The 27904-nt window shown below is 36.6% G+C and overlaps 1 protein-coding gene, 1 long non-coding RNA gene and 1 pseudogene across 2 annotated transcripts; 1 reads left to right on the top strand and 2 right to left on the bottom strand.

Annotated features, from left to right (window-relative positions):
* Positions 1 to 2338: 2338 nt before the first annotated feature.
* On the top strand, positions 2339 to 3293 carry LOC139781225 (uncharacterized; annotated as a pseudogene).
* A 13232-nt stretch (positions 3294 to 16525) lies between these two features.
* Positions 16526 to 24671, bottom strand: LOC139781232 (uncharacterized). Its single transcript, XM_071720060.1, has 10 exons — positions 24443 to 24671; positions 23689 to 24010; positions 23481 to 23625; positions 22564 to 22643; positions 21821 to 21972; positions 21034 to 21186; positions 20415 to 20558; positions 19445 to 19597; positions 18462 to 18602; positions 16526 to 18323 (listed from the first exon to the last, which is right to left on the bottom strand). Exons 1-5 carry the CDS (start codon positions 24635 to 24637, stop codon positions 21833 to 21835), a joined length of 882 nt encoding a protein of 293 aa, XP_071576161.1. The 5' UTR covers positions 24638 to 24671; the 3' UTR covers positions 16526 to 18323; positions 18462 to 18602; positions 19445 to 19597; positions 20415 to 20558; positions 21034 to 21186; positions 21821 to 21832.
* Positions 24672 to 25122: 451 nt separating this feature from the next.
* Positions 25123 to 27291, bottom strand: LOC139781233 (uncharacterized). Its single transcript, XR_011720475.1, has 3 exons — positions 27254 to 27291; positions 25279 to 25537; positions 25123 to 25181 (listed from the first exon to the last, which is right to left on the bottom strand). It is a non-coding gene; the product is annotated as an uncharacterized lncRNA (long non-coding RNA).
* Positions 27292 to 27904: the final 613 nt, after the last annotated feature.

Here is a 27904-nt window from a genome sequence, read left to right as displayed (position 1 = left end):
AATATTAAAAAGATCCCTTAGAAAACTCACCATTCGGTCTGAAAAACGTGGAATACAGAGCCATTTACATAATGAATACTCTCTGCGAGAAGACTTGACGATCTTGTCGACACGACACACAATGATATGAAAGGTCTTGCAAGAAGAGACATGTCGTAGGTCAACACACCGGCGAGGATTATAACAAAGCACGATTTGACACCGTCACAATATTACATGTACCAATAGTAAAACCCCGATTTGCCAACGACCAAAGTTCATGAGCATGGATTACAATTTGCTCAAAACCGTGACATATGCATGATGCAAAAAATCCGTGTCATTTTGAGACGGTGTCAAATCGTGCTTTGTTATAATCCTCGCCGGTGTGTTGACCTACGACATGCCTCTTCTTGCAAGACCTTTCATATCATTGCTGTGCATGTGTCGTGTCGATAAGATCGTCAAGTCTTCTCGCAGAGAGTATTCATTATGTACATGGCTCTGTATTCCACGTTTTTCAGACCGAATGGTGAGTTTCCTAAGGGATCTTTTTAATATCTCATCATTAATTGAACAAATTTACAGATATGGATCAATTGGTCTATTTTTCTGATACTTTGAATCAGTATACTCACCATACGGTACGGAGAACGTGTAACTTAATTTCTGTAACTACCGCTGAAGATGGCTCAAAACTGAGCCGAAACGTACGGATCGATATAATGTATCAAAACGACGAATAAATCAGTTATTTCTGATATTACGCACTGTGATCTGCGTCTGACCCTCATAGCCTTGACTTCTCCTATTTTAATCTCGAGGGTCCTCATATTACTTTATTTATTATTTTGACTTTTCTTTGATAAAATTTTATTATGTTCTTTGAAGGAGTATAAATTCTTCTTTCGAGTACATGATAAAGACTCTTTCTAAAATTTGTACATTTTAAGACTATCATCAAGAAAATATTCTTTCTTAAAGACAACCGTTACTTACTAAAAGAAAAAAAGTAAATTGAGTAATCGCTTTTTTAAGCAGTACAATTGATATGTTCCTGTGTGTATGCATGTACACACGTATGTACATACGTACGCACAAAAAATTTTTCTATGTTAGAAAATTTTATTTCTGTTTAAAAAAGGCGAGAAACTATCATCGCTCAGGACGGGGGCCCGGCGTTACGCGCCGCTCGTGCGTCGCGCCGTGTCATCATCGCCGCTTGGAGTAAACAACTGCCCGCGCGCCGACCGCGAGGCGGCCGCATCTCACCGCGCGCTTGGATTTGGCGGTGGGCGGGCCAATACGGCGATTTTTAATCATTAATAACTCATCAACTATCGCGAAAATTGCAAAATGGTACATGACTTTTCGACTCAGTTTGGCTCGCTCTATCTAAATATGAGAAAAGTACCAAACATTCAGTGACACCCTGTATATTATAAAAATTGTAAATAGTATGAGAATAAACGTTATGATTGTTATATAAAATTTATCTGAGTGCATCTTTAATTCTTGAGTGAATATACTAAAAGTAATATGGAAATTATCGCGATGGCAAATAGAACAAATATGAATGTTAATGTTATGAGCTTGCACTTCTCCGAAGGCATTTGATCTCTATCGAGGTAATCGTAATTGGATAGGATCTTGTAATTAGGATAACGATTTGTTATCGGGTAAAATGTTGTTTATTGTATGTGCTTGCTTCTGCAGCATGTGGTGTACTAGGTGTACTTGTTAAAAACGTCTGCACCTCATCGGTGTATTTTTGCCTTGTGCAAATAAAATAGTATTAATAAAATAAAATAAATAATAAGGAGTATATGTTTTACAGCAAAAGATAAATATATATAAAAAAAATATAGACTTGGTGTCCCACGCTTCACAGGCTGGTGTACTGTTGCGAGTCGGTCGCTCCCGGCTGCCCTTCCTCCTGCACTTTGACCGTTATGGGCTGCACCTTCTGCCGCTCGGCCTGTCCAGCGGGCTGTTCGCCCACCTCCAGCAACCTCTGAACCTCCTCGTCCGCCTCCTGCGTGTATCTTTGCGAATATATCAGGCTGTCGGCCTCGCACAGACCGCTGTCAACCTCTTGCACCGTCTCTACGGGCTGCTCGATCCCCGGTGTTTCTGGCTTCTGCTCCTTCTGCACCCTCTGTTGTTCCCCTGACATCTCCGTCGTCCTCGGGTGTGATTCCCGGCTAGTTTGGGAAACGGGTGACTTGTCATACGGTCCCAAGGTCACGTGACATCTGTCTGATTGGTAAGTAAGAAAAATAACATAATTCGAATGTTGATTCTCTTTTGTTTCCTCACACGCGACAAGCAGCAGTTTTATTACGATTCATGAGGCAAAATGCAGCTGCACGAATTTTTGGCTGTAACACACAACAAGGAGGAATTAATAAATTTTTTAATCGCAAATAATTTAATTAATGGTACAATACATTGTCCAAAGTGCAATAATGAATTAAAAGTAGACAGAAGTAATCTTCTATTTCGTTGCCAAAAAGCCTTGTACGAGAAAAATAAACATAAGAAATATGTGAAGAGACAATGTGGCTTCAAAGCAAGTGCAAAAGTTGACACATGGTTTAGTAATTGCAAATTAAGCTTAGAAACAGTATGTAGAATAACTGCGTACTTTATTATGTTGAAACCTCCGCGACATCAGTTTTTATGTACAGAACTGCAACTTTCCGATCATTCGGTTGTTGATTGGATTTCTTTTTGCCGAGAAGTAAGTAGAATTTGATACATGAAATACATGAGATATATAAAAAGATGAAATATATATTTATGAAATGTATAATGTGGAAATTGCTATAGGTTTGCATCTTTTGGGCTAAAAAATATTCAACAAAACTTGGAGGACCCAATAAAATTGTTGAAATTGACGAAGCCAAAATCGGCAAAGAAAGTATAACTGTGGCCGAATAATCGAAGGAAAGTGGATCTTTGGTGGATACGAGCGTGAATCAAAAAAAGTATTTTTTGTGGCAGTTCCGGAACGCACAGAGAAAACACTTCTTAAAATTATTAGAGAATGGATTTTACCTGGGACAACAATAATGTCAGATTGTTGGAGATCTTATAATTGTTTGAATAGTGAAGGTTTCCAACATTTGACAGTTAATTATTCTGTGAACTTTGTCGACCCAGATACCGGTTAGTACAGGCACTTTATAAATCATTTACATTGCAACATATGCATTCATATACACTACATTAAACTTAACATTATTTATTTGTATTTGTTCTATATTCAGGAGCCCACACTCAACATATCAAACGCGTTTGGAGAGAAGTGAGAGCGAATATCCCACGCTATGGTACGCGTACTCATCACTTAGCGGGATATTTAGCGGAATATCTTTTCAAACGCGTTCATAAATATGAAGAGCGTTTGCAAAGTTTTTTCTGTGCAATTGCGGAATTATATCCACCAAAGATTTTCACCGATGTACCTGATGTCTCGGAGGCTGGACCATCTCACTCAATTTAAAGCTTAATTTGGAATTGCTAAACCATGTTTTAATTTTTGCACTTGCTTTGAAGTCACATTGTTTCCTTACATATTTCTTATGTTTACTTTTCTCATACAAGACTTTTCGACAACAAAATAGAAAGTTACTTCTGTTTATTTTTAATTCATTATTGCACTTCAAACAATGTATTTTACCATTAATTAAATTATTTGCGATTCAATTATTCACACTTTTTTATTTTTCCTTGGCCTCATGCGCATGCTCCGTGGCCGCACGTGCATGCAAAAGTGCGCGAATTTGAAACGTATGGATACTTATAATGCATAAATATAAATATATACTTTTCATATACCAACTATTCTCTGCTTTAACAAATTACTTCTGCTACAGATATTAAGCGTCGAAGTTAACGAAAGAGAAATAATTTGTTAAAGCAGAGAATAGTTGGTATATGAAAAGTACATATTTATATGTACTTATTCATCGTACACATTTATATGTTCTATGAATAGTTGGTATATAAATATGTACTTTTTATATACCTGCAACTATTCTCTGCTTTAACAAATTATTTCTGTTTCGTTAACTTCGACGCTTAATATCTGTAGCAGAAATAATTTGTTAAAGCAGAGAATAGTTGGTATATGAAAAGTACATATTTATATTTATGCATTATAAGTATGCATACGTTTCAAATTCGCGCACTTTTGCATGCGCGTGTGGCCACTGAGCATGCGCATATGGCCATAGGGCATGTTCGTAGTCGCTACATCTCGTCGGTATGACAGGAATCATAACCTGAAAGTCGTTAACTTTAACAGTTAATATCTCGCTTCGCGTGGCAGAGCGACACTTTTTTCTGCCAGATTCGGTCGTTTTATGCAAAAACGCGTCGAATAAGCCTAATTTCATCGAAATCGGAGAGGAAGCCCGTCTCCTTCAGTATTACCGCGTTCTCGATTTACCGACCGTTGGATGTCGGTAATAGGGTTCTCGATTTTACCGACCGTTGGATGTCGATAATAGCGTTCTCGATTTACCGACCGTTGGATGTCGGTAATAGGGTTCTCGATTTACCGACCGTTGGATGTCGATAATAGCGTTCTCAATTTACCGACTGTTGGATGTTGGCAGTAATGTTTCCGATTTTATCGGCCTCTGATTTGGGAGATGGCGATAATAGTAAGCTCTATGTCTAAATGTTGTTGCCCTACCTCGTGTATTACCGAGCGCGTCACGTCGAGGTATATCTCTGAGCACGTGGAACACCCCGTGGGTCCCCGGATCTCGCCGATTATAACGTCGCACGCGTCACACTCCTCCAATTTGTACCGGAACCCGATGTGCAAGTAATGTCGGACCAAGAGGTTGTAGTGGTTGCGCTGTTGCGCCGTTAAGTCGCGGTAACACGATTCACAGAGATAATGGTTACTGTTCTGATTCTGGTAACACAACGCGAAAACGCAGATCGCGCGGGACAGCCTATTCCTGCGCGTGATTCGAGAGACCAGGGGCGAGAGTCGGCGGGTGGTAGGTCGTAATGGGGCCTCGCTCATATCGGCTAATTAAATTTAGGGGCGTCGGCACTTACCTTTACTCGAGCTCCAGCGGGTGATCTGCAGTCCCCCAATGTTCAGGCGTAGCGGCGCCGTATTGATACAAGATCTCCGCGCGACGCCGCGAGTAGTAGCTTCGGCGGGGGTCGTCCTCCCTGATGCGCTCGACCAGCTCCTTTGACGGGAGAGGGTCAAGTTCCGTAATGCGGATTAACCGGTACGGGCGATTTTTGAAGGGCGCCTGATAACTCGGGCGAGATTCCTTTTTATGCGGCGGCACGTAAACCGGATTCCAATTGCCACTCACACACAATATCTTAGGGATCCAGTCTGTCTTGCGCGCGGGACTCGCTATGGGGGTCACTCGTTTCTCAATGAGCGCGCGGTAATTTGTCCGGGATTCCTTTTTCGGGAGTGGAATGTAGGTTAAAAAATCGTTAACACTCGCGTGCCGGTCTTCGTAGTTAACACTGAGTTTTTCGTCCGCCTTGCGCGCGGAGTTCGCGACGAAATACGATTCGTACTCGGGTTGCTCCGCGAATTCGACTCCCAGTAAGGAGTTCGAAGGAGATATATGTAGAAGGCGGTTTAGTCGGCGGGTGCGCCACTTAATTCCTCCTTGACGACACCTTGCCACTCGTATAGCACTGCCTCTTTCCGAACACACACGGACGATAGCGTGCCACTCGTATAGCACTGCCTCGTATGCAGATGTAATGCAAGGGGAGGACCAGTGATTGCGGTACTCTTGTTAGTACTGAATAATTGATATTACTGGCGGAATTAGTGTTACCCAATGGGAATAGGATGAGTTAAGGTTGATGAGAGAACACACGGAACACGTAGATTCGTTTAAACAATAGTGTATTATTATAACTTCACACGATAATTCTACAAAACTGCTACAATCAAACGCTTTATTACTATTACAACTTGAATATATGCGTGGTGACGCTTCTAGATTATTCGACTAATGCAATGCTACGCGTGGTGCTTGAAGGCTTCGGATATAGAAGGATATAGAAGAATGTGGTAATGTTCACTGGGAAAAGTGTCGAGTCCGCGTCTGAAGGATAACCGAGAAAACTCACTGGCTGACTGACTGCGTCCCTCGGGATGTTCGTCCTTATATTCCATTTTCCTGGCGGCGGGAACGATTGCGTGGAAGGGTTGAGAAGTGGAAGGGTTGCGTTGCGTCATCGGTCCCCAATTTCTCTCCTTATATGGTCATGTTTTTTTGTCTTCCTTTGTACTCGATGGCGGGGGTGATTGAGTGGAAGGGTTGAGAGATGGAAGGGCCGTGTTGCGTCATCGGTCCGGTCCCTGATTTCTCTCCTTATATGGTCATGTTTTTCCATCTTCCTTCGTACTCGATGGCGGGGGTGATTGAGTGGAAGGGTTGAGAGATGGAAGGGCCGTGTTGCGTCATCGGTCCGGTCCCCGATTTCTCTTCTTATATGGTCATGTTTTTCCGTCTTCCTTCGTGCTCGATGGCGTGGGTGTTTTGAGTGAAAGGGTTGCGTTTATTGCTTCTGCCTTCGCTTTCTCCTTTGTACGGTCGTGTGACTCATTGAGCCGAGAATTTTCTGGAAGGGTCTGAGGAAGGGTTGTGGGGATTTGGAAGTTAGATCCTTATAGTTAAAGTTGAGAAGAGCCTTGCGGGCATCGCGAGTACTTGTTGCTTATATGCTACGTGGCATGTAACTAACTCTACCGCATAAATCTGATGGTAAGTTACGGTTGTTGGTAAGTGATCTTACTTATGGTAAGTTCTCCTGTCGGTAAGTGGTCTTACTTATGGTAAGTTTGTAACCAAACGATGTATAATCGGGTCACAGGACGCTTTTTTTGCCCTCTGAGTCATCGGTCGCCACTCGGTTTATCCTCAATCTACCGAGAAGGTACGTGTTCACGAACTTATGGTTAACTAATTTGTTTAAACAATCCCCTTTTCAGATTCTTGACCAGGGTGCCCATTCTCCATCGCCTCCTCTCGGATCATCACCGCTAATCACCAGCCTCGGTCAACGTAGTATCGAGATGGCTTACCACCAGGCTAAATCCCGATATGGTAAATTAAGTTAATTAATTTTTATTATTTTCAGGTTTTCGAGACGGGTGCCTCATCTGTGTCGCCGGCACATGGATCACCGCTGCTGAACGCCCACCAGGATCCCCGTATACACAAGATGGCTGACCACCGCTCCACCGAGGTAAGTATAAGTACCGTGGTTAACTAACTTAATTGTTGCTACTTTTTTCCAGGATTTCGCCGCTGCTGCCTCATCTCCGATGCCCACTGATGTAGCACCGATAAAAAACTCCGACCCGGATCAACGATTATGGAAAATGGCTGACACCCGTGCAGGTAAGTATCAGGTAAGTAATCGTTAACACTTTTATTTTCACAAATGTAGTTTCCATTTATTCATAATCTTCGTTTTACACAAACAGGTTTTTGCTGTTACAAGTTCCGCGCAAGATGGCGGTCGCACGTCTCGCAAAGTGCGAAGTTTCGCTTTTCGGTTCACTCGGACCGTTCGCCTTTTGTATCGGCGACAATTAACGCGTTTCGCGGGCGTTTCCGTTGGTTTCGGACACTGTGGTAAACTAATTATCGTAATCCGGTAGACGGTCGCGAACTTTCCGCGACACACCGAGATATACGCGCGAGAGAGATGTTACCTATACGAGCGCCCACGAGAGACTGCCTCAAGGAATATTCCGCTCTCTGGCTCCCCACCGCTGGGAATTTCCCCCTCCATGGCGTCACGGCCGCTTTCTCTCTGAGGAATGCGCGTTACTACGCAGTACCAGATGGTGTTTACCTGTTCCGGGCGCGCCAGATGTTTGCGGTAGAAAATTCCACTTGCGTACCCTTATGCGCAACGTGCTTTATTACCTCCCGGGTAGTGGTTTTTCACTACTTACAATTTCCGCTTTTCGACGGCGCCGACCTATGCGCACGACTCCTACGACGTCACTATACGAGCACCTGGACCGACTCCTCGGCGAAGATGTCCAGGTTTACTTTGCGGTGTCCGCCGTTGACGGCGACCCCCGGTGCCCGCTTCTACGACCCTCCCTGACTGTCCCCCGGCCGCGGTTCCCGTAGCCGGTGTCCGGGTATCGTTTTCGCGGACCGTGTCCCCGTAACTCGCGTCCGGGTGTTCGGATTACGACGGCGCCTGGTCCCTCGGGTGTACCAGGTCTTCCTGATGCGGCACCGCTGGCTTTTCCTCGGAGAAAACGCTTGTCCGGCTCTTTTGCCTCCTGGTGATCGGGTCGCGACGCGGTTCGGCTGTGCCTACCTCTCGTGATGCCCTGACGCGGCACCGGTGGTTATTTTGCCCGATCGGGCGGCTACTGACCGCGGGCCCGAATCTCACCCCCCGGTGATTGGATTGTGACGCGGTTCGGTTTCGCTTGTTTCTAGCTCCGCCCTGACACGGCATCGAAGATTATTTCGTCGCGGTCTACGCTCGATCGCGTTATTGTCCGCGTTCCTTAACTCTAACTTACAGTCTATATCGTCGCACGGGCCTCTTCCCCTCGAAGGCCCCCACGTTTATCCTCCCGGGATGCGTGCTTGTTGTCTGCGTCCCCTCAGGTGGCCTACATGATGCATACGGCTGCAAGTTCTGCTGTCGGAATTTTACTGTCGGTAAGTGGTCTTACTTATGGTAAGTCTGCTGTCGGTAAGTGGTCTTACTTATGGTAAGTTCTGCTGTCGGTGAGTGGTCTTACTTATGGTAAGTCTGCTGTCGGTAAGTGGTCTTACTTATGGTAAGTTCTGCTGTCGGTAAGTGGTTTTACTTATGGTAAGTCTGCTGTCGGTAAGTAGTCTTACTTATGGTAAGTCTGCTGTCGGTAAGTGGTCTTACTTATGGTAAGTCTGCTGTCGGTAAGTGGTCTTACTTATGGTAAATCTGCTGTCGGTAAGTGGTCTTACTTATGGTAAGTCTGCTGTCGGTAAGTGGTCTTACTTATGGTAAGTCTGCTTTTTTTAACGTAGAGAAAATCTTCTAAGCCACTGGAATCCCTGACCCAAAGGTCAGGTTGTAACCGGAACAACGAATGGAATTATCAAAATTATTAAATATAGCCACTTACTACTTGGGCTGTGTTTACGGTCGCCACTGTATTTTTAGGATCGAATACAGAAACCTTGTTCAACTGCGTCGCCCCGTCCTTCCTTCTCAGCAAGATGGCTGTCGTTTCTACGTCGCGGACGTGTTCAAGGCCGTCGGCCACGCCCTTGTTAAGCGAAGCGTATATACGTATATCGGACAGGATATTCACCGGGGTCGCGAATGAATATTTGCTTTGTTTATTATAAACAAATAACAATTTATTATTAAATATTGTACAGCATCTCTCTTCGCGCGCGTGTTCGCTCGACCGCGTGGGAATACGTCGAGTTTTCTCGAAACGCCGCTATCTTCGTACGGATCGTAATGATCTAAATAAGCGCAATAGGAATCTTCCCGTATCACGCACTCACTGTCTCTAACAATAGATTAATCACGCTACTGACGCTAGCGGATAACGGGATAAGAACGCCTTTTTCGATTTGTATGGCGCAACACGTGTTGACGCCTCGAAAACTCACGACGGACTGTCCGGGAGGAACGGGTCGTGTTCTCCCACCTTAGACTCACGCATGCGCTGAGTCCTCATTTTAGGCGCGCAGCCACCGTACTGGCCGTTCGGACCTTGGGGTGTAGATGGTACGACTCCATCTGCACTTCGTACACCGAGTCGCTCTTGGGACTCGGCACCTTTTCACGAGATGCTACACCAAAGTGCAACGGCGCGACTTGGCTTTCGCACTCGCGTGAACCAAACGCGTCGCTGCACGCAAACTTCGCGCAAGCGAACTCTAGGTCACTCGATTCGCATCGAGTGACTCTCACTGTCACAATCAGACGAATCCTATGAAACCAGGTAAGTATTTTCTTTTTCTTTCAGGTACCCAGGATCGCTATGGAATCGTCTCATCTAATCACCGGAGTCGGTGTAAAAAGGTAAGTATAAAAGGTAAGTGTATCGCGGCTTAAAATTACCGCACGCATAATCGCATAATAATGCATTCTTAAATTGACAGGGAATAATGTTTAAATATCGAATTAATGAATATAATATCAAATTGGCTGAATGCCGTCTAAAAGTGTAGAAAGTTCACAAAAGTGTAACAAAGTGTAACTAAATATAATGAAAATTAATGCAATGTGCAATGCTAAATAAATCTTGGCCTGGAGTGACTCCATTTGGCTGTTTTCTCTTCCGTGAGATATAACTGTAAATAATATATTGGAAATTCAATGAATTTAATGAATCTGCACTCGGAGTGCTAAAAGTGTATCAAAGGTGTAAATGCCGTCGCTGGCTCATCTCGCACGCTTATTCTAAGACGTCGAGTGTAGAAAGTGTAAAAGTGTAGCACCTTTCGGTGACTCGTTCTCGCACGCTTAAATGCAACATGCAAGTGTAGAAAGTGTAATGGGTGTAATTGAAAAGTGTAGAGCCTTCGCTGGCTCGTCTCGCACGCCGAATCTAGAAACGGGTGTAGAAAGTGTTGAACGTGTAACAAAAGGTGTAGAGCCCTCGCTGGCTCGTCTCGCACGCCGAATCTAAGAAACAGGTGTAAAAAGTGTTGAAAGTGTAATGTAAAGGTGTAACTCTTTGAAATGCCTTTAAATGTTTTAAATTAACGTAATTGACTGTATATCGACCTAAAAGGTCCTTTCTTTACTAAAATCTTTGAATATCTTCAATAAAGTGTAATTTGAATTGTACTTGTGCACCTTGTGCATCTCATCGGCTGAAGGCCTTAATATTCTGTTTTGAATGTAGAAAAAGTTAATAGAACTTTATAAAATTGCTGATTGTATTGAATTGGAATCTCTTCCACCTACAGATTGTCTCTGCGTTCTTCCGTTGGCTTAGGGCCTGTAAAGTGTATTTAGTGCTTTAAAGTGTAGTTGTAAATAACGCTTGAAAAAATTAAATAAAATATATGCGCATTCAGGAATATGTCCCGCTCGCTAGTAATGCTAAAAGTGTAGCTTAAATATTATTAATTATGAAACCGTCACTCGCGGATCGGTCGTGGATCTACTTCCGCTCCTAATATTATTATGTAAAGTGTGAATAGTATGAATGTCGTTATGATTATGTCTGGATCTGGAAAGTTAATAAACAATGGAAAAAATATGATTACTGAAACTACTAGATATTCTTTTAATTTCATCCTGTTGTACTTAGGGTACGTAATGTGGTTCTGGTAGCACTTTGTGCGAATATGTAAGTAATAGGATGCAGATTACTGCAACTGCAAATAAAACAAATATAAATGACAGAACTATTATTCTGAATCTATCTGAGTCCATTTCAATGAATATTATTGTTGACGTTATGTATTTTACGTGTTCGTCGTACTGATCTGGGACTGGAGGAATCTTTACAGAAAAGTGTTTTTATATATGTATTTAGTGTAAATGTCTTTTACAAACTTAATCTTATAATAAAGGTTGGCTCGTAGCCTTTCTCATACGCATGAAATAAAACAGTTCTGTTTTCTAAAATTATATAACTTCTGCACTTCGCGTGCCGCTATCTCTTTAAAATTCTTTGATGAAATAAAATAAAATGAAATAAAATCCTGACCGTTCGTCAGTATGCGCTCAGCGCTAACCAATCTCTTTACTTTAAAATTTTCTCTTTAAAATACATTATCAAAAGGATTAAAGTTGCTTGTACACCTTCTGGTGCACTTGTTCCACACCTTGGACCGGTGTGCTGTCGTCGTTCGGTTGCGGCTCCTGCCGCACCTCCTCCTCTGCCTGAAATAGTTGGCTCCCCGGGGACGTGCTCACCACGAATGGCGTTTCTTCCGTCGCCCACAGCCTCTGGACCTCCTCGTCTTCTTGGGTCTGCGTCAGGTTTGCCTGAGACCCCTCTGATCGTTGCTCGATCGGCTTATGCACCTGGCTCGGCTGCACCTCCTGCTCCTCCTGCACCTCGCTCGTATTCTCGGGGTCGTGGGACATGGTCTGCGTCTCCACGAACGATTCCCGGCTTAATTCGGAATCGAGTGTTTTAACATGCGGTTCCAAGGTTTCCGCCAGTGGCCCCCTTCTGGTGGTTGAGAGGGGAAGACCCCCTCACCCTCCGGGGAGAGGAGTGAGGAGAGTGTGGGATTTTTACCCACTAAAACTCCACGGGTATCCATCTCTGCGTCTGAGGGGAACGTCCGGGAATTTGTTAACATTTCTTCCGCGACGCCCCCCAACGCTAGGCCCGATAGGGCCTCCTCCTATGAGCCGTTGGGCTCTTGGCTCAAGGGCCCTGTTGTTATCGTTGTTGTGGCGGAGTGTGGACACCACCCACTCCGCCACGCCTCCCGTTGCTTTTCTGGGAGGATGGTTCGGCGCACAGTGGGGGAAAAAGCACCTTCTGTGGACAAAATTCGACCGACGATCGAATTCTTAACGGATTTTAAAGATTTTTTTTTAATTTGTTGGTAATTGAACAGGCTATAAGTACGTTGTGCGTAAATTTTGATTACGGTCCAAATTAAAGATGGCGGAACCAATAAAGTGGGCATAAAACATCAAAACTGCGCGATTGCAATTGAATTCGTAACAAAACGTGCAAGTATCTACGTAATAAAGTTATTATGTGTTTGTATAGTCGATAATTACAAATCTGTAGGTTGAATAAAAAAAATGGCGAATCTAAAATGGCGGAAAACTACAAATAGCCAGATTTTCATTAAAATTGGTTTTAATAGATTTTCGGAGTCGCTGATTATGAATTTGTGATCAAAATGACAAAATTAAAGAAGGCGAATCCAGTCAAGGTATCAGTCATGAAAAGGGTTTGGGGTTATATATATATTTTTTGTTTTTAATATTTTTTAGATTTTTTTTTACATTTTATATTTTTTATTTTATAATAAGAAACAAAATTTAATTTACATTTGTACATAATTTTTCACATTTTGGTGAGTTATATATTAGGTATATTTGAATAAGGAATGGAAAAAAACACTTTTTATCGTTCTTTATAATTGATTAATAGTGATTTTGCTCCTTCAGATAATTCTGTACTTTTTTTATCTCGTTTTATTCTTATGCTACTAATCAATGGGTCAGAGGAAGCACAAGAAGCAACAAATAAGGTCTTCAGAAATGCTCGAGCAAATAATAGTAGAATGTGTTCACGTAAAGCCAGCAACGAAGATAATGCATAATGCACCATCTTCTAATTTCCTCTGACCCATTGATTAGTAGCATAAGAATAAAACGAGATAAAAAAAGTACAGAATTATCTGAAGGAGCAAAATCACTATTAATCAATTATAAAGAACGATAAAAAGTGTTTTTTTTCCATTCCTTATTCAAATATACCTAATATATAACTCACCAAAATGTGAAAAATTATGTACAAATGTAAATTAAATTTTGTTTCTTATTATAAAATAAAAAATATAAAATGTAAAAAAAAATCTAAAAAATATTAAAAACAAAAAATATATATATAACCCCAAACCCTTTTCATGACTGATACCTTGACTGGATTCGCCTTCTTTAATTTTGTCATTTTGATCACAAATTCATAATCAGCGACTCCGAAAACCTATTAAAACCAATTTTAATAAAAATCTGGCTATTTGTAGTTTTCTGCCATTTCGGATTCGCCATTTTTTTTATTCAACCTACAGATTTGTAATTATCGACTATACAAACACATAATAACTTTATTACGTAGATACTTGCACGTTTTGTTACGAATTCAATTGCAATCGCGCAGTTTTGATGTTTTATGCCCACTTTATTGGTTCCGCCATCTTTAATTTGGACCGTAATCAAAATTTACGCACAACGTACTTATAGCCTGTTCAATTACCAACAAATTAAAAAAAAATCTTTAAAATCCGTTAAGAATTTGATCGTCGGTCGAATTTTGTCCACAGAAGGTGCTTTTTCCCCCACTGTGCGGCGCCCCGTCATCCCCGAGTGGCCTGCACTTGGACACGGTTTATTTGGACACGGTCATTTGGACACGATCAAATGGACACCGTTTAAATGGACACGGTTCATTTGGATACCGTTCATTTGGACACGGTTCATTTGGACACAGTTCATTTGGACACGGTTCATTTGGACACGACTCATTTGGACACGGTGAATTGGACACCGTTCGTTTGGACACGGCGAATTGGACACTGTTTGTTTGGACACGGGTTATTTGAACACGGTTCGTTTGGACACCGTTCATTTGGACACGGTTTATTTGAACACGGTTCACTTGGACACGAAAATGCGCGGCCTGTTCACTTGGACACGAGAATGCGCGACCTGTTCACTTGGACACGAAAATGCGCGATCTGTTCACTTGCACACGAAAATGCGCGGCCTGTGCAGTTGGACACGAAAATTCGTAACCTGTTCACTTGGACACGAAAATACACGATCTGTTCACTTGGACACGAAAATGGGCGACCTGTTCACTTGGACACGAAAATGCGCGGCCTGTTCACTTGGACACCGAAATGCGCGATCTGTTCACTTGGACACGAAAATGCGCGGCCTGTTCACTTGGACACGAGAATGCGCGACCTGTTCACTTGGGCACGAAAATGCGCGATCTGTTCACTTGCACACGAAAATGCGCGGCCTGTGCAGTTGGACACGAAAATTCGTAACCTGTTCACTTGGACACGAAAATACACGATCTGTTCACTTGGACACGAAAATGGGCGACCTGTTCACTTGGACACGAAAATGCGCGGCCTGTTCACTTGGACACCGAAATGCGCGATCTGTTCACTTGGACACGAAAATGCGCGGCCTGTTCACTTGGACACCGAAATGCGCGATCTGTTCACTTGGACACAAAAATGCGCGGCCTGTTCACTTGGACACGAGAATTCGCGACCTGTTCACTTGCACACGAAAATGCGCGGCCTGTTCACTTGGACACGAGAATGCGCGACCTGTTTACTTGCACACGAAAATGCGCGGCCTGTGCAGTTGGACACGAGAATTCGCGACCTGTTCACTTGGACACGAAAATACACGATCTGTTCACTTGGACACGAAAATGGGCGACCTGTTCACTTGGACACGAAAATGCGCGACCTGTTCACTTGCACACGAAAATGCGCGGCCTGTGCAGTTGGACACGAGAATTCGCGATCTGTTCACTTGGACACAAAAATGCGCGGCCTGTTCACTTGGACACGAGAATTCGCGACCTGTTCACTTGCACACGAAAATGCGCGGCCTGTTCACTTGGACACGAGAATGCGCGACCTGTTTACTTGCACACGAAAATGCGCGGCCTGTGCAGTTGGACACGAGAATTCGCGACCTGTTCACTTGGACACGAAAATACACGATCTGTTCACTTGGACACGAAAATGGGCGACCTGTTCACTTGGACACGAAAATGCGCGGCCTGTTCACTTGGACACCGAAATGCGCGATCTGTTCACTTAGACACGAAAATGCGCGGCCTGTTCACTTGGACACCGAAATGCGCGATCTGTTCACTTGGACACGAAAATGCGCGGCCTGTTCACTTGGACACGAGAATGCGCGACCTGTTCACTTGCACACGAAAATGCGCGGCCTGTTCACTTGGACACGAGAATGCGCGACCTGTTCACTTGCACACGAAAATGCGCGGCCTGTGCAGTTGGACACGAGAATTCGCGATCTGTTCATTTGGACACGAAAATACACGATCTGTTCACTTGGACACGAAAATGGGCGACCTGTTCACTTGGACACGAAAATGCGCGGCCTGTTCACTTGGACACAAGAATGCGCGACCTGTTCACTTGCACACGAAAATGCGCGGCTTGTGCAGTTGGACACGAGAATTCGCGACCTGTTCACTTGGACACGAAAATACACAATCTGTTCACTTGGACACGAAAATGGGCGACCTGTTCACTTGGACACGAAAATGCGCGGCCTGTTCACTTGGACACCGAAATGCGCGATCTGTTCACTTGGACACGAAAATGCGCGGCCTGTTCACTTGGACACCGAAATGCGCGATCTGTTCACTTGGACACGAAAATGCGCGGCCTGTTCACTTGGACACGAGAATGCGCGACCTGTTCACTTGCACACGAAAATGCGCGACCTGTTCACTTGCACACGAAAATGCGCGGCCTGTTCACTTGCACACGAGAATGCGCGACCTGTTCACTTGCACACGAAAATGCGCGGCCTGTTCACTTGCACACGAAAATGCGCGATCTGTTCACTTGGACACGAAAATGCGCGGCCTGTGCAGTTGGACACGAGAATACGCGACCTGTGCATTTGGACACGAAAATGCGCGACATATCGTTGTGATTGAGAATACTCGGGTTAAAAATTGCAAGTTTTCACTATTTTTACATGTTGGCAATGTTCTTTGGGATCAGAAGTGATTCATAGTATATGGGTAAGGATAAGAATAGAAAAGGATAAAAAATTACATAACACACATTAAGATTTATGTACGGAAATAAAAGTTACAAACTCTATTTATGTTTAATAAAACGTATGTATATTTGTGACAATTTCCGCAATTTTTTATTTTATACCTGCCTCCTGCGCAATAGCGGTATAACAATACTTGTACTTATATATTTTAAATCAAACTAGCACCACAGACGCGCGCTTCGCGCGCGCTATTTAGCTTTAACATTATGCTATTACTATTACACTATTAATTTCTTGATACACACAACTGTCAAAATATACGATGACAGCTGCAAATGAAGTAAGCGCAGCGAGAAAACCAATCAGCATCGCGGAAAAGCGGCAACAATAAATTCGACTATCGACTTAACATGCCTTTTTTTAGAAAGGATACGAAGAATTATAATATATAGTGTTGTCTCCGATAAAACGTTACAAAAGAAAATCGCATATAATCACAGCGCTTTGTACTATACGTAACAATATTAAAAGAAATAGTTATCACAATATCTTGTGTATCATAAATCCGCAATTTGCCCAATTTTTATTTTATATCTGCCTTCTGCGCAATATAGCAGTATAATAATACTTATACTAAACATTTGTAATGAAATACGAAGAATTGTAATACACAGTGTTATCTTTCCGATAAAACGTTACTAAAGAAAATCGCATATAATATCTTTGGTATCATAAATTCGCAATTTTTATTTTATACCTGCCTTCAGCGCAATATAGCGGTATAACAATGCTTATACTAAACATTTTAAATCAAATACAAAGTATTATAATATGCAGTGTTATCTTTCCGATAAAACGTTATAAAAGAAAATCGCATGTAATCACAGCGTATGTGTAACAATATTAAAAGAAATAGTTATCAAAATATCTTTCTTATCATAAATCTTTGGTATATAAAATAAAATGCCCATGTTTGGTAACAGAGAACTTACGTATACTAATTATGATTAAGTTTAATTAGGAACTATAGTTTCTATAATCAGGCATGTTAAAAGATATTAATTATTACAACAAATCATAAAAAATGCAAAATGTCTTGTTATAATTGATTTATAGCTAAATTTAGAAAACAATTAATTTCAACGAAAACCATGCATGACTATAGCAATAAGTTACATATAACATTAACATTTGGCTTTGGTATCTTTATCTGTTTCCATTTTTTTGTTTAGGATAAAAAATATCTGTATGCATTACACAATTTGTAGACTTATTATATATCGGTACTTCATAGTGCATAACTTTGCCTGTAAAATTCGAATTATAAGTAGATATTTCAGATGCAATCAAAGCAATATTGCACATACAGATATTTAAGATACATTCTAAATAATGTAAGAAATATGAGTCAATTTGTTTTTAAAACAGAGTAAATAAAAATAATAAAGCGTTTTCTGTTCTATTCTAAAATTCTACTGTTCTAAAATTAGTAGACAGCAGTGTTTGTAAACAAAAAAATATTGCTTGACTCAAAGACAATTTTTATGGTCTTCTAACTCGAAAACAGTTTTCATAAGTAGTATTGCAAATCGGACATCGATTTCTTTCTAATTTTTCAATGCATTCAATGCAACAAGCAAGATGACCACATGGTATGAAAACATGTGTTCGTTCATTAGTAAGACACACCGTGCAGGTTTCTTCGGAAGGTTTTGCTCCTGACACGTTAGAATTCTGGTAATCTCTGTTAATAGCATGGAATGGAAAGTCTTCTCTATGAGTATTGTTGTTATCCTCATACCAATATCCATAATCATCTTCTGGCACCTCATATATGGATGAATCATCTGTAAGAAAAAGAGGAAAGAACGTTAAGGATATTGTCCATAAACATGTATGAAAACTTGCTGTAATATACTTATTACTTGTTAACTGTTATGTCTGAGTATAAAGTATTACGAAGTGCTAAGCAACAATAGCATTACCTGATGGAATTTAAATTCTGTTACTTCTGTAACGTTTTTTTAATGGTTCATCTATCTTGTGTAAAACCACATGTAATTCTCGCAATTTCATTGAAGTAGTATGTTGTTTCTGCGCATTTTTGTTCTCTTCATAGCAATTCTCTGTAAAAAAATATAATACGATTAATAAGAAAATGTTAATTAGAAAACAGAATATTATATGTCATAAAATTTTTTGTTTATTTCTATATATATATATATATATATATATATATATACACAAATATATATTATATATATAATATAATATAATATTCCAGAAAATAGAATCAGCAAAAAGAAAAAGGGTTATTGGAAAGTAACGAATTTATATATTTCATTTACACAAGTAATACCTATATTATTACATGTAATTAAGTACAGATAATTTAAATTGCCCTAATTTAATAGGGCACATAGGGCATATAGTTAACTTCATGATCCACCTTGACAAAATATATATGAAAAAATTAATTTTATGTAATAACTAGACATTTTAAACGCGCGCTGCTTATTTATTTAAGCTATTTTTATATTATAAACACTATTACACTATTAACCCTTAGATACACACAACTTTATCAACTGGTAAAATATGCAATGATAGCCGCTCACGAAGTAAGCGCAACGAGAGAATCAATTGGCATTGCGGAAAGGCGCCAACAATATACTTTGATAGATTTGATTATCGACTTTACATGCCTTTTTTAGAAATAAAAAACGTCAATAATACTTTAATATATGCGACTAATTGTCTTTGCACGCCTTCTTTACAAGTGGATGGATTAGCAACTGAGTAATAAATATAGACAAGAAACAACGACATAGTATCATTTCATAGGACGTCTAATATTAATAATTGAGAAAGAAAGAAAGAAATAATAAAAATAGTTATTTTAACTAATTTGATTAAATTTAAAAAAATATAAAACTTGTAAATATAACATTAAAATTTGCACTCTTACCTTTATTAGCGTTTAACCATTTTTTTGTCCTTTTCTGGAATGGAGCGTTTACTTTAATATCACTTTTGACATTATTGTACAATGTCCTAGATCTTGTTCTATAAGGCATATCTTTTTTATTAGATGTTGAGTTATGTACATCACTGTGACCTTCTGTAAAAAAGTAAAATTAATATTAATATTTTAATAATAAGCAGAAGAAAATTGCAAGAATTAAAAAAAGGAAAAATGTTTATGTGATAAATATTATTTTCAAAAATTATATTTTATGGCATATTCAATATTTTAATTATGTAGTACTGCAAGAGATAAATCATCGTAAAAGTTGAATTTAAATGTTTATTGTAGACGTTTACAACTCTTAAAAGTTAAAAGTATACTTAATTTATTTATTCTTTTTAATTATAGTTAGAGGCCTACTAATTTATCTGTCTATATTTTTCAAGTGTAAATTTTAATAAACAATTCTAATAAAATTAGACTTAAAAAATATAGAAAGATAATTAGTTGGCCTCTAACTATAGCCCAACTATAGCCTATGGCCCATAGGTTTATCAAACTGATAAGGTTAGTAAATAGATATATTTTTAAACCCTACAACTTTTATCTCAAAGTTATCTATAAAACTTATATTTTCTGAGTTATTCAGGGAGACCGACTTTCTTTCCCTACCTTGTATATATAAATATACATATGAAATTATTATTACTTTTATTACTCAGAAACCTGATATTCCTAGATGTTACATTTTCAACACAACGCGTATGTCTGAAAGAAATGTTAAAGACGCTTAAAAAGATGTCAAATTTTTATTAGATAAGTCTAATAAGACATATCTAATAGAGTTTAGACATCTCTTTAAACATCTTTAATATTTCTTGATGCGTGTTGGTTGAAGACTTAGTCTAATTTCACTAGTTTTGAAAAATATGAAACTATTAGTAAATGTTATTGAAATTTGCATTCTTACCTTTATTAGCACTTAACAGTTTGTTTGTATTTTTCTGGATTGGAGCGTTAACTTGAATATCACTTTTGGCATTATCGTACAATATCCTTGAGTCAGGCGTACCTTCTTCAGCAGATGTTAAATTTTGGTCTTGATTGTTACCTTCTGCAAAAAAGTAATATTAATATTTTAATATAACAATATAATACCATTTAGACGATAGTAAGGTTTAAAGTTCAAAGTGGATAAAAATTCTTTTTTTTTCATATTATAACAAAATTATGAGCTTTATTGGATGTTTTTTTTTATTTTTTCCATAAATTATTAAATTAACTGTAAAAATAACTTTAATTCTAGTCAATAAATATTATTAGTTACTCATTGAAGGCCATAAAAATATATTTTTTGTCAAAAAATTGGTTTTAATGAGCTAATATTCGTTATAATAGTTGCACAAGTGATCGACAAAATTCTGACGAATAAAATACCACTTTTTTTAGACCAAATATCAATGATAAAAATATTTCAAAATAGTTTTTCCAATAAATTTATTGATTGACAATTATAAATGTTTAATTATATATTACTGTATACTTTACTATGTAAAACTAGTAAATGTCATTGAAGTTTGCATTATTACCTTTATTAGCACTTAACAGTTCGTTTGTATTTTTGTGGAATGGAGCATCAACTTGAATATCACTTTCGGCATTATCGTACAATGTCTCTGATCTTGTTTTTTCAGGCGTACCTTCTTCATCAGATATTGAATTTGGTTCGTGATTGATACCTTCTGCAAAAAAGTGAAATTAATATTAATATTTTAATAACAATAAGCTGAAGACTACTGTAAGAATTAAAGAAAGCAAAAAATTGTTTATCTGATAAATGTTAATTTCAAAAATTGTATTTTATAGCATATTTTATTTATGTAGTACTGCAAGAGATAAATCAAATTTATGTAAAAGTTAAATTTAGATGTTTATTGTAAAAGTTTACAACTTAAAAGTGAAATGTATACTTAATTCATTTTAAACCTAATTTGGAAATTTAAAACGTTAAGCATGCATATTGGAAAAATATACAATTAAAAATATATTATTTACATTGTTCAGATTATGAATTTAATTTTCAGCAATACATAATAACCACTTAATATAAAAATATAAATTTCAGTATTATTACTTAAAATGACAGTGTTTTATTTTGATACGATTCATTTCGACACTATACTGTTCAATCATATTAAACTCATAAGAGAAAAGCTAATCAAATCCAATCTAAGCAATTGTATTTATATCTAAATCTTATGGTTTCCAACTGCATACCATTTGCACTCCTCTTTTTCAAATATTTATCATTGTTAATAGAGAACATATATATATGTATGTAAAACTAGTAAATGTCATTGAAATTTGCATTATTACCTTTATTAGCACTTAACAGTTTGTTTGTATTTTGTGGAATGGAGCATCAACTTGAATATCACTTTCGGCATTATCGTACAATGTCTCTGATCTTGTTTTTTCAGGCGTATCTTCTTCATCAGATATTGAATTTGATTCGTGATTGATACCTTCTGTAAAAAAGTGAAATTAATATTAATATTTTAATAACAATAAGCTGAAGACTACTGTAAGAATTAAAGAAAGCAAAAAATTGTTTATCTAATAAATGTTACGTTCAAAAATTGTATTTTATAGCATATTTTATTTATGTAGTACTGCAAGAGATAAATCAAATTTATGTAAAAGTTAAATTTAGATGTTTATTGTAAAAGTTTACAACTTAAAAGTGAAATGTATACTTAATTCATTTTAAACCTAATTTGGAAATTTAAAACGTTAAGCATGCATATTGGAAAAATATACAATTAAAAATATATTATTTACATTGTTCAGATTATAAACTTAATTTCTAGCAATACATAATAAGCACTTAATATAAAAATATATACTTTAGTATTATTACTTAAAATAACAGGGTTTCATTTGGACACGATTTATTTCGACACTACAGTTTAGTCCAATTGAACTTATAAGAGAAAAACTAATGAAATATAATCTGAGCAATTGTATGATATCCAATTAAACCGCTTGTACTTATTTTTTTAAATATCATTTATCATTGTTAATAGAAAAAATATATGTGTGTGTATATGTGTATTTACCTTTAGGAACTACTGTATCTGTCAGAATAAAATTTTCGCAGCTGTCAGTAAACATACGTAAGAAATATTCAAGATCTAGCCTGCAATAAATAAGAAATACAGTTTGTTATACCACATACATAATATTAAAACTACTATACATAAATATTAAAAAGTATGGAAAAATATGAAATAAAAATACAGTGTTTCAAATAAGAAAATAAATCCAAATACTTGGTATTAAAACCGTTTAATTAAAATAGTTTTAGATAAAATTGTTGAGTTTGAATTGGGAAATGGAACATTAATATTAATTTGAGTTTAATTTTACTACCAATTACGTAAAGTACGATTTTTTAATTGAATTACGTACTTTTTTATACAGACCTATTTGTATTGTAGTGACATATCTGTAGTCTGTACCTCAGAGGTAAAGGATCATATGTCCACTTTTTATCAAAATTGAGTTAGTACTATTTCCAATATACCAGGAGCTTAAATTTTAATATAGTAAAAGATTTTATGTCTATTACAACTATATTATCTAAAATAGTGTCTAAAATTTATGTTTCTTTAACCTGATTTTACATTTAGCGGTAAACAAGTTGTTTAGTTCTTGCAAGTTCTTTAGTTTTGGTTAGGTACAATGTATTGACAATTATACTACAAAACATATCAGTTTCATTGCTGTAATAAATATTTAACAAATGACATTGCTACTTTTATTTTACATTTAATAAAAATACACTTTCCTTATTTAAAACTTTGAACGCCGTTTTCTCGAAATGTATAAAACTATAGACATATGGTCCTTTACCTCTGAGGTACATATATATATATATATTAAAAATAAGAAATTAAAATATTAAAAATAAGAAAACATTGTAACTATTGTTTGCCATAGTTCAGTAAATTAATATAATTTATTGTTATCTAACCTGCAAGCTGCAAAAGCTCTTTGAGCTTCCAGTATTTTAGAATCCCGTTTTTTGTTTTTAAGGCTTGTACGATATCCACTTATTTCACCAGTCTGTAGACGTTTTAATTTTAGTTCTTCATCAACAATCAATTTTCGTAAGTTATCTGCAAATGGAATGTTATATCAAATTTGTTCATTTCTTCATAAAATGGAAATGAATTACCTACCTAAGAAGTCCCACACGTTTCCATGAGATTTGCCAAATTTTTTTCCTGCTATATTATGGAAACTTTCTGTTATGTTATTTGTCCTCACAGGACAATTATGAACACTGACTTTTGATGCTAACGGTAACCAAGTATTCCGTACATAAGCCAGAAAATTATTAACAGCAGGATATTTTCCCAAAATTTGACAAGCTTCAAGCTGTATAAGAAAGAATGCTTTCTCAAAGCAATCAGAAGGAATCAACGCCATAGTCATAGTCATAGATAAAACGTTTCTTGGTGCATCCATTAAACCTAATCGCCGCCAATGACGCAATAATGCCTATAAATATATTTTTATTCATTATAATCAGTCAATTCCGATAATTATAGAGACAACTATTGCAAGTATAAGTTTATGTTATACATAAGGATTTTTGTATTCATTAAGATCAAGAGACACAGTAGTGTTTTGCGCCAAGTGTACGTACTCCGTACAAAATAAAAAATGATATCAGGAAATTTGCGCCAAGTAAATATGAAAAATTAGTAACATTTATTATCATAATCATGTTTCTTTATTATGTATTGATAAAAGTAACTCGTTACCAATATTATTTTCATTTTATAACAATGTTACAAGTAACGCGTTACTTTTATCAATAGATAATAAAGAAACATAATTATCAATCAGATATTACTCTTCACATTGATTTTTGTTGTACAAAATCTTATTCCAACAGTTATCAATATTTCTTCTAATAAATTATTATACCTGATTAAAGTGAAACCAGCAACCATGCGCCTCTGCTGTTGGAAATTGTTTATTTATCGCTTTCATGGCAGCTGCCTCATAGTCGCTCATTATAAACTTTAAATTTTGTTGAAGCGTTGGCACTAATTCAATAATTTTCTCCCAAATAGCTGTATACAAATTACTTGAACGACTTTCACACAGGACAAAGATCATACCAATACCCTACAAAATATAACAGATTTGTTATTAAAATCAAGTAATATATACATATTTAGATATTTCACAAGAGAATCATATAGGAAGTAAGATACGAACTGAATTGTTAATATAAATATTGTTTAAATCTCACTATTTTATTACTATTAAGAAAGTAATCAGACATTTATTTAAAACACGTATAAATTTATAAAAAATAATGATGTATTCGTTCTTTTAAATTCCTACTGTCGATATCCATATAAAATAGAATATTATTTTCCTATTGTTCTTACTTTTCCTATATTTATTCTTTAAAAGAATATAAGCCAATCTGTATGAAAAGAATATTATTGTACAAAGAACTTAATGTAGAATATTGATACAAGCTCCTCTATTCTTTTTCTATATTTCTACTGTTACTCAACATTTATATGCTACATTAACAAGCTACAATTCATAATAATAAAAGCTATGTTAGAGCGTACTTTGGTACTTACCACGTTACGAATCGAGTATGAATAGTATACAGTTGGCTCATTAATGGTACACGTGGAACAATCTAAAAATAGTTTATATTATTAATATTATTTGTATTATTTATTAAAACATAGAAACATATATAGTAATATAATGTTTTGCAAATGAGCTAGGCTTACATTAAATGTGCCATCTACATAAAGTTCTGTTGATTTTTGTAATTCTTGCAACAGCTCATTACTTGTAAATATTAATGCTGTTTTTCCATTGCTACAGGTTACGCTTCCTTTGTAAAATCCTTCAAGAGGTGCGTATGCTGATAAACTCATAGCAAGAACGTTCATGTCTTTTGTTACATTAGGACGCAGTTTCCTTCTTTCACGATACAATGTAGATTTTAATGAGGCATATGACAAATTTATGGCTGCATCAGGATATCTATATAAACAAGCAACAATTACAATCAATTATAAGACAAATGCTAATTTTCACCGAAACAAGTTGATCTAAATTATAATGTTGAGACATCAGTTACAGAGACACCAGACCTTCTACTCTTCTACAAAATGCCCATAGACTTTTATCTTAAACTTGTTATTACCTGAATGAAACATCTTAAAAATTTAAAAGGTTAAGCCAAAAATATGTAACCTCCAGAGGGTTAAAAGCAGGCCTCTAGTTTTCAAATCTATATTCAGAGTGTAATTTTATTTACTTGTTAGAAAGCAATAGGGAAATGTAAATCGAAATCGGTTAAACATTTTTAAATTTGAAAACTTTTTTTACGCAATCTTTTCATATTTTGCAACACTTCAAAAAAAATATAAATTACTTTTAAATATATCTGTTTACATAGTAATCTCTTTGTGTATAATTTGTAATGTAAACATGACAGAAACTATGAACAAAATTGTTGTTAATCTAATAAAATAAAAAAGAAATGTATTGAAAGAATATTTATATTTCCCTTGTGTAGCAAAATTGACAAAATAAAAGGTAAAATAAGAAAAAACTTCCGCCGATAATAAAAATATAAAAAGATGGAAAATGTAAAAAAGAAAGTTTATTAAACAGACTAAAAATACAAAGAGCAGTGATGGTAAAAAAAAATTTAAAATAAAAGAAGAAAAGAAAAAAAGAAGGAGAAAAACTTAATAAAAGAGGCAAGTTGATTCTTATTAAAGAAGGAAATTGAAAATAAAAAATTTTGGTTTAAGTAAACTAATTGTAAGACATATTATTACTTTATCTGGTTTTCTTTATATATGAAATATATAATAAAAAACCTTTATCACACAAAAGTTAAATAAAAAAAATTATATTTTTAAAAGTTAATTTAATAAAAATGTTTGCCAAAGATTAGGGTTTAAAAACCGATTACGGAAAAAGCACTCAATATATTGAAATGGTAACTAAAAAGATCCAATAACTAAAAAAATAAAAATAATTTTTCCGTTTAATTCACTACATACAGCAATGAATTATTCACTCTGTGTTTTAATTCTGCTTTAATTTTACATTTATGAATTTATTATAAATGTATGTATTTCCAAATGTAGCGCCCGTGACTGTGCATTATCCAACGTCGGCTGCCAAGTGCAACAGCTACTCTAGAACGCACGACCCACGGCACTGCATTTTGAAATACATATATATTATAATAAATTCATAATTTTATAAATTCAATGCTGTTTGAAATAAAAAGTAAAATAAACAATGAAATGCAAATATCTAATTAGTTTATATTTCTTTTTTATGCAAACAAATTAAAAAAAGCAATAAAAAAGGTTATAATTTTCACTACATTTTAAGCTTCATGCTTATAAAATATTTTGATTGTTTACAAAGGAAAGATTTGCATTTAAATTTTATTTTCATACTGTTATTCTATACACTATTTTAACCCGTAACTGTAACAGCAATTCTATAACGTTGAAAGAATATATAGGTTCCTGTGACTTTTCAATGTTTTTTATGTAGGTTTTATTTTGTAAATAATGTTTTGAAGTTTTATCTATGTATTCTCAATTTTAGTGAGAAGGTTCAGCCAAAATAGGAAAAACATACATATTTACAACATATGTCCCATTGCAGGGTCATCAGGATTCATACATTTAAGTAACGGAATAATCACGAAGAGTAATTTTACTTTACTGTCTACAGACATTGTCAAATATATCTTTCAAAGACAAGACGTTCTCGACACAGCTTCAACATTTCTTGTTTCATGGTAGATTGCACTATCTTCCATTGTGTCTTTGTATGATTATGATCTGGACTAAACGTATTTGATCATTCTCAAGATTTATAGCGCCAGGACACTTGAAGACCGGCGAGTACTGCATCTTAGAATATTCTGATTTGCGAGAATCTTTATTATAACTGTAATCATCGTAAACATAAAGTGTTGTACCAGGTTGCTTGCCACATATTTCCTCCATCTGAAAAAAATATTAAATTAAAGACAATAGTCAATACTTTGTAATAAAAATTGAAAGAAACAAAATGTTCTGTTAAATCATGGATATATTGTAATTATTTAAGCATATGTCTTTGAAAGTATTATTTTCCTGAAATTCTCGAGCAACACTAATCTTCCAATATTATAGCTATTAATAAAGCATAATTAATAAATTTTTTGTATTACATATGCAAATAATTTCTAAGATTATTTATGTATGTAGTATACAAACTATGAAAAATGCCGCACATGCATTATTTTTTCACACCAGAATTTAGGCCAGCAAGTTTATCCAAATTCTACGGCGAATTAAATTAATCAATAACTTATTGCTCTGAAATTGC

The sequence above is a fragment of the Temnothorax nylanderi genome, unplaced genomic scaffold (assembly GCF_030848795.1).
Source record: "Temnothorax nylanderi isolate EJ_2023f unplaced genomic scaffold, tnyl_v1.0 TNYL_tig0323_pilon, whole genome shotgun sequence".
Classification (NCBI taxonomy): Eukaryota; Metazoa; Arthropoda; class Insecta; order Hymenoptera; family Formicidae; genus Temnothorax; species Temnothorax nylanderi.
This window is presented reverse-complemented; position numbering and strand designations above follow the sequence as displayed.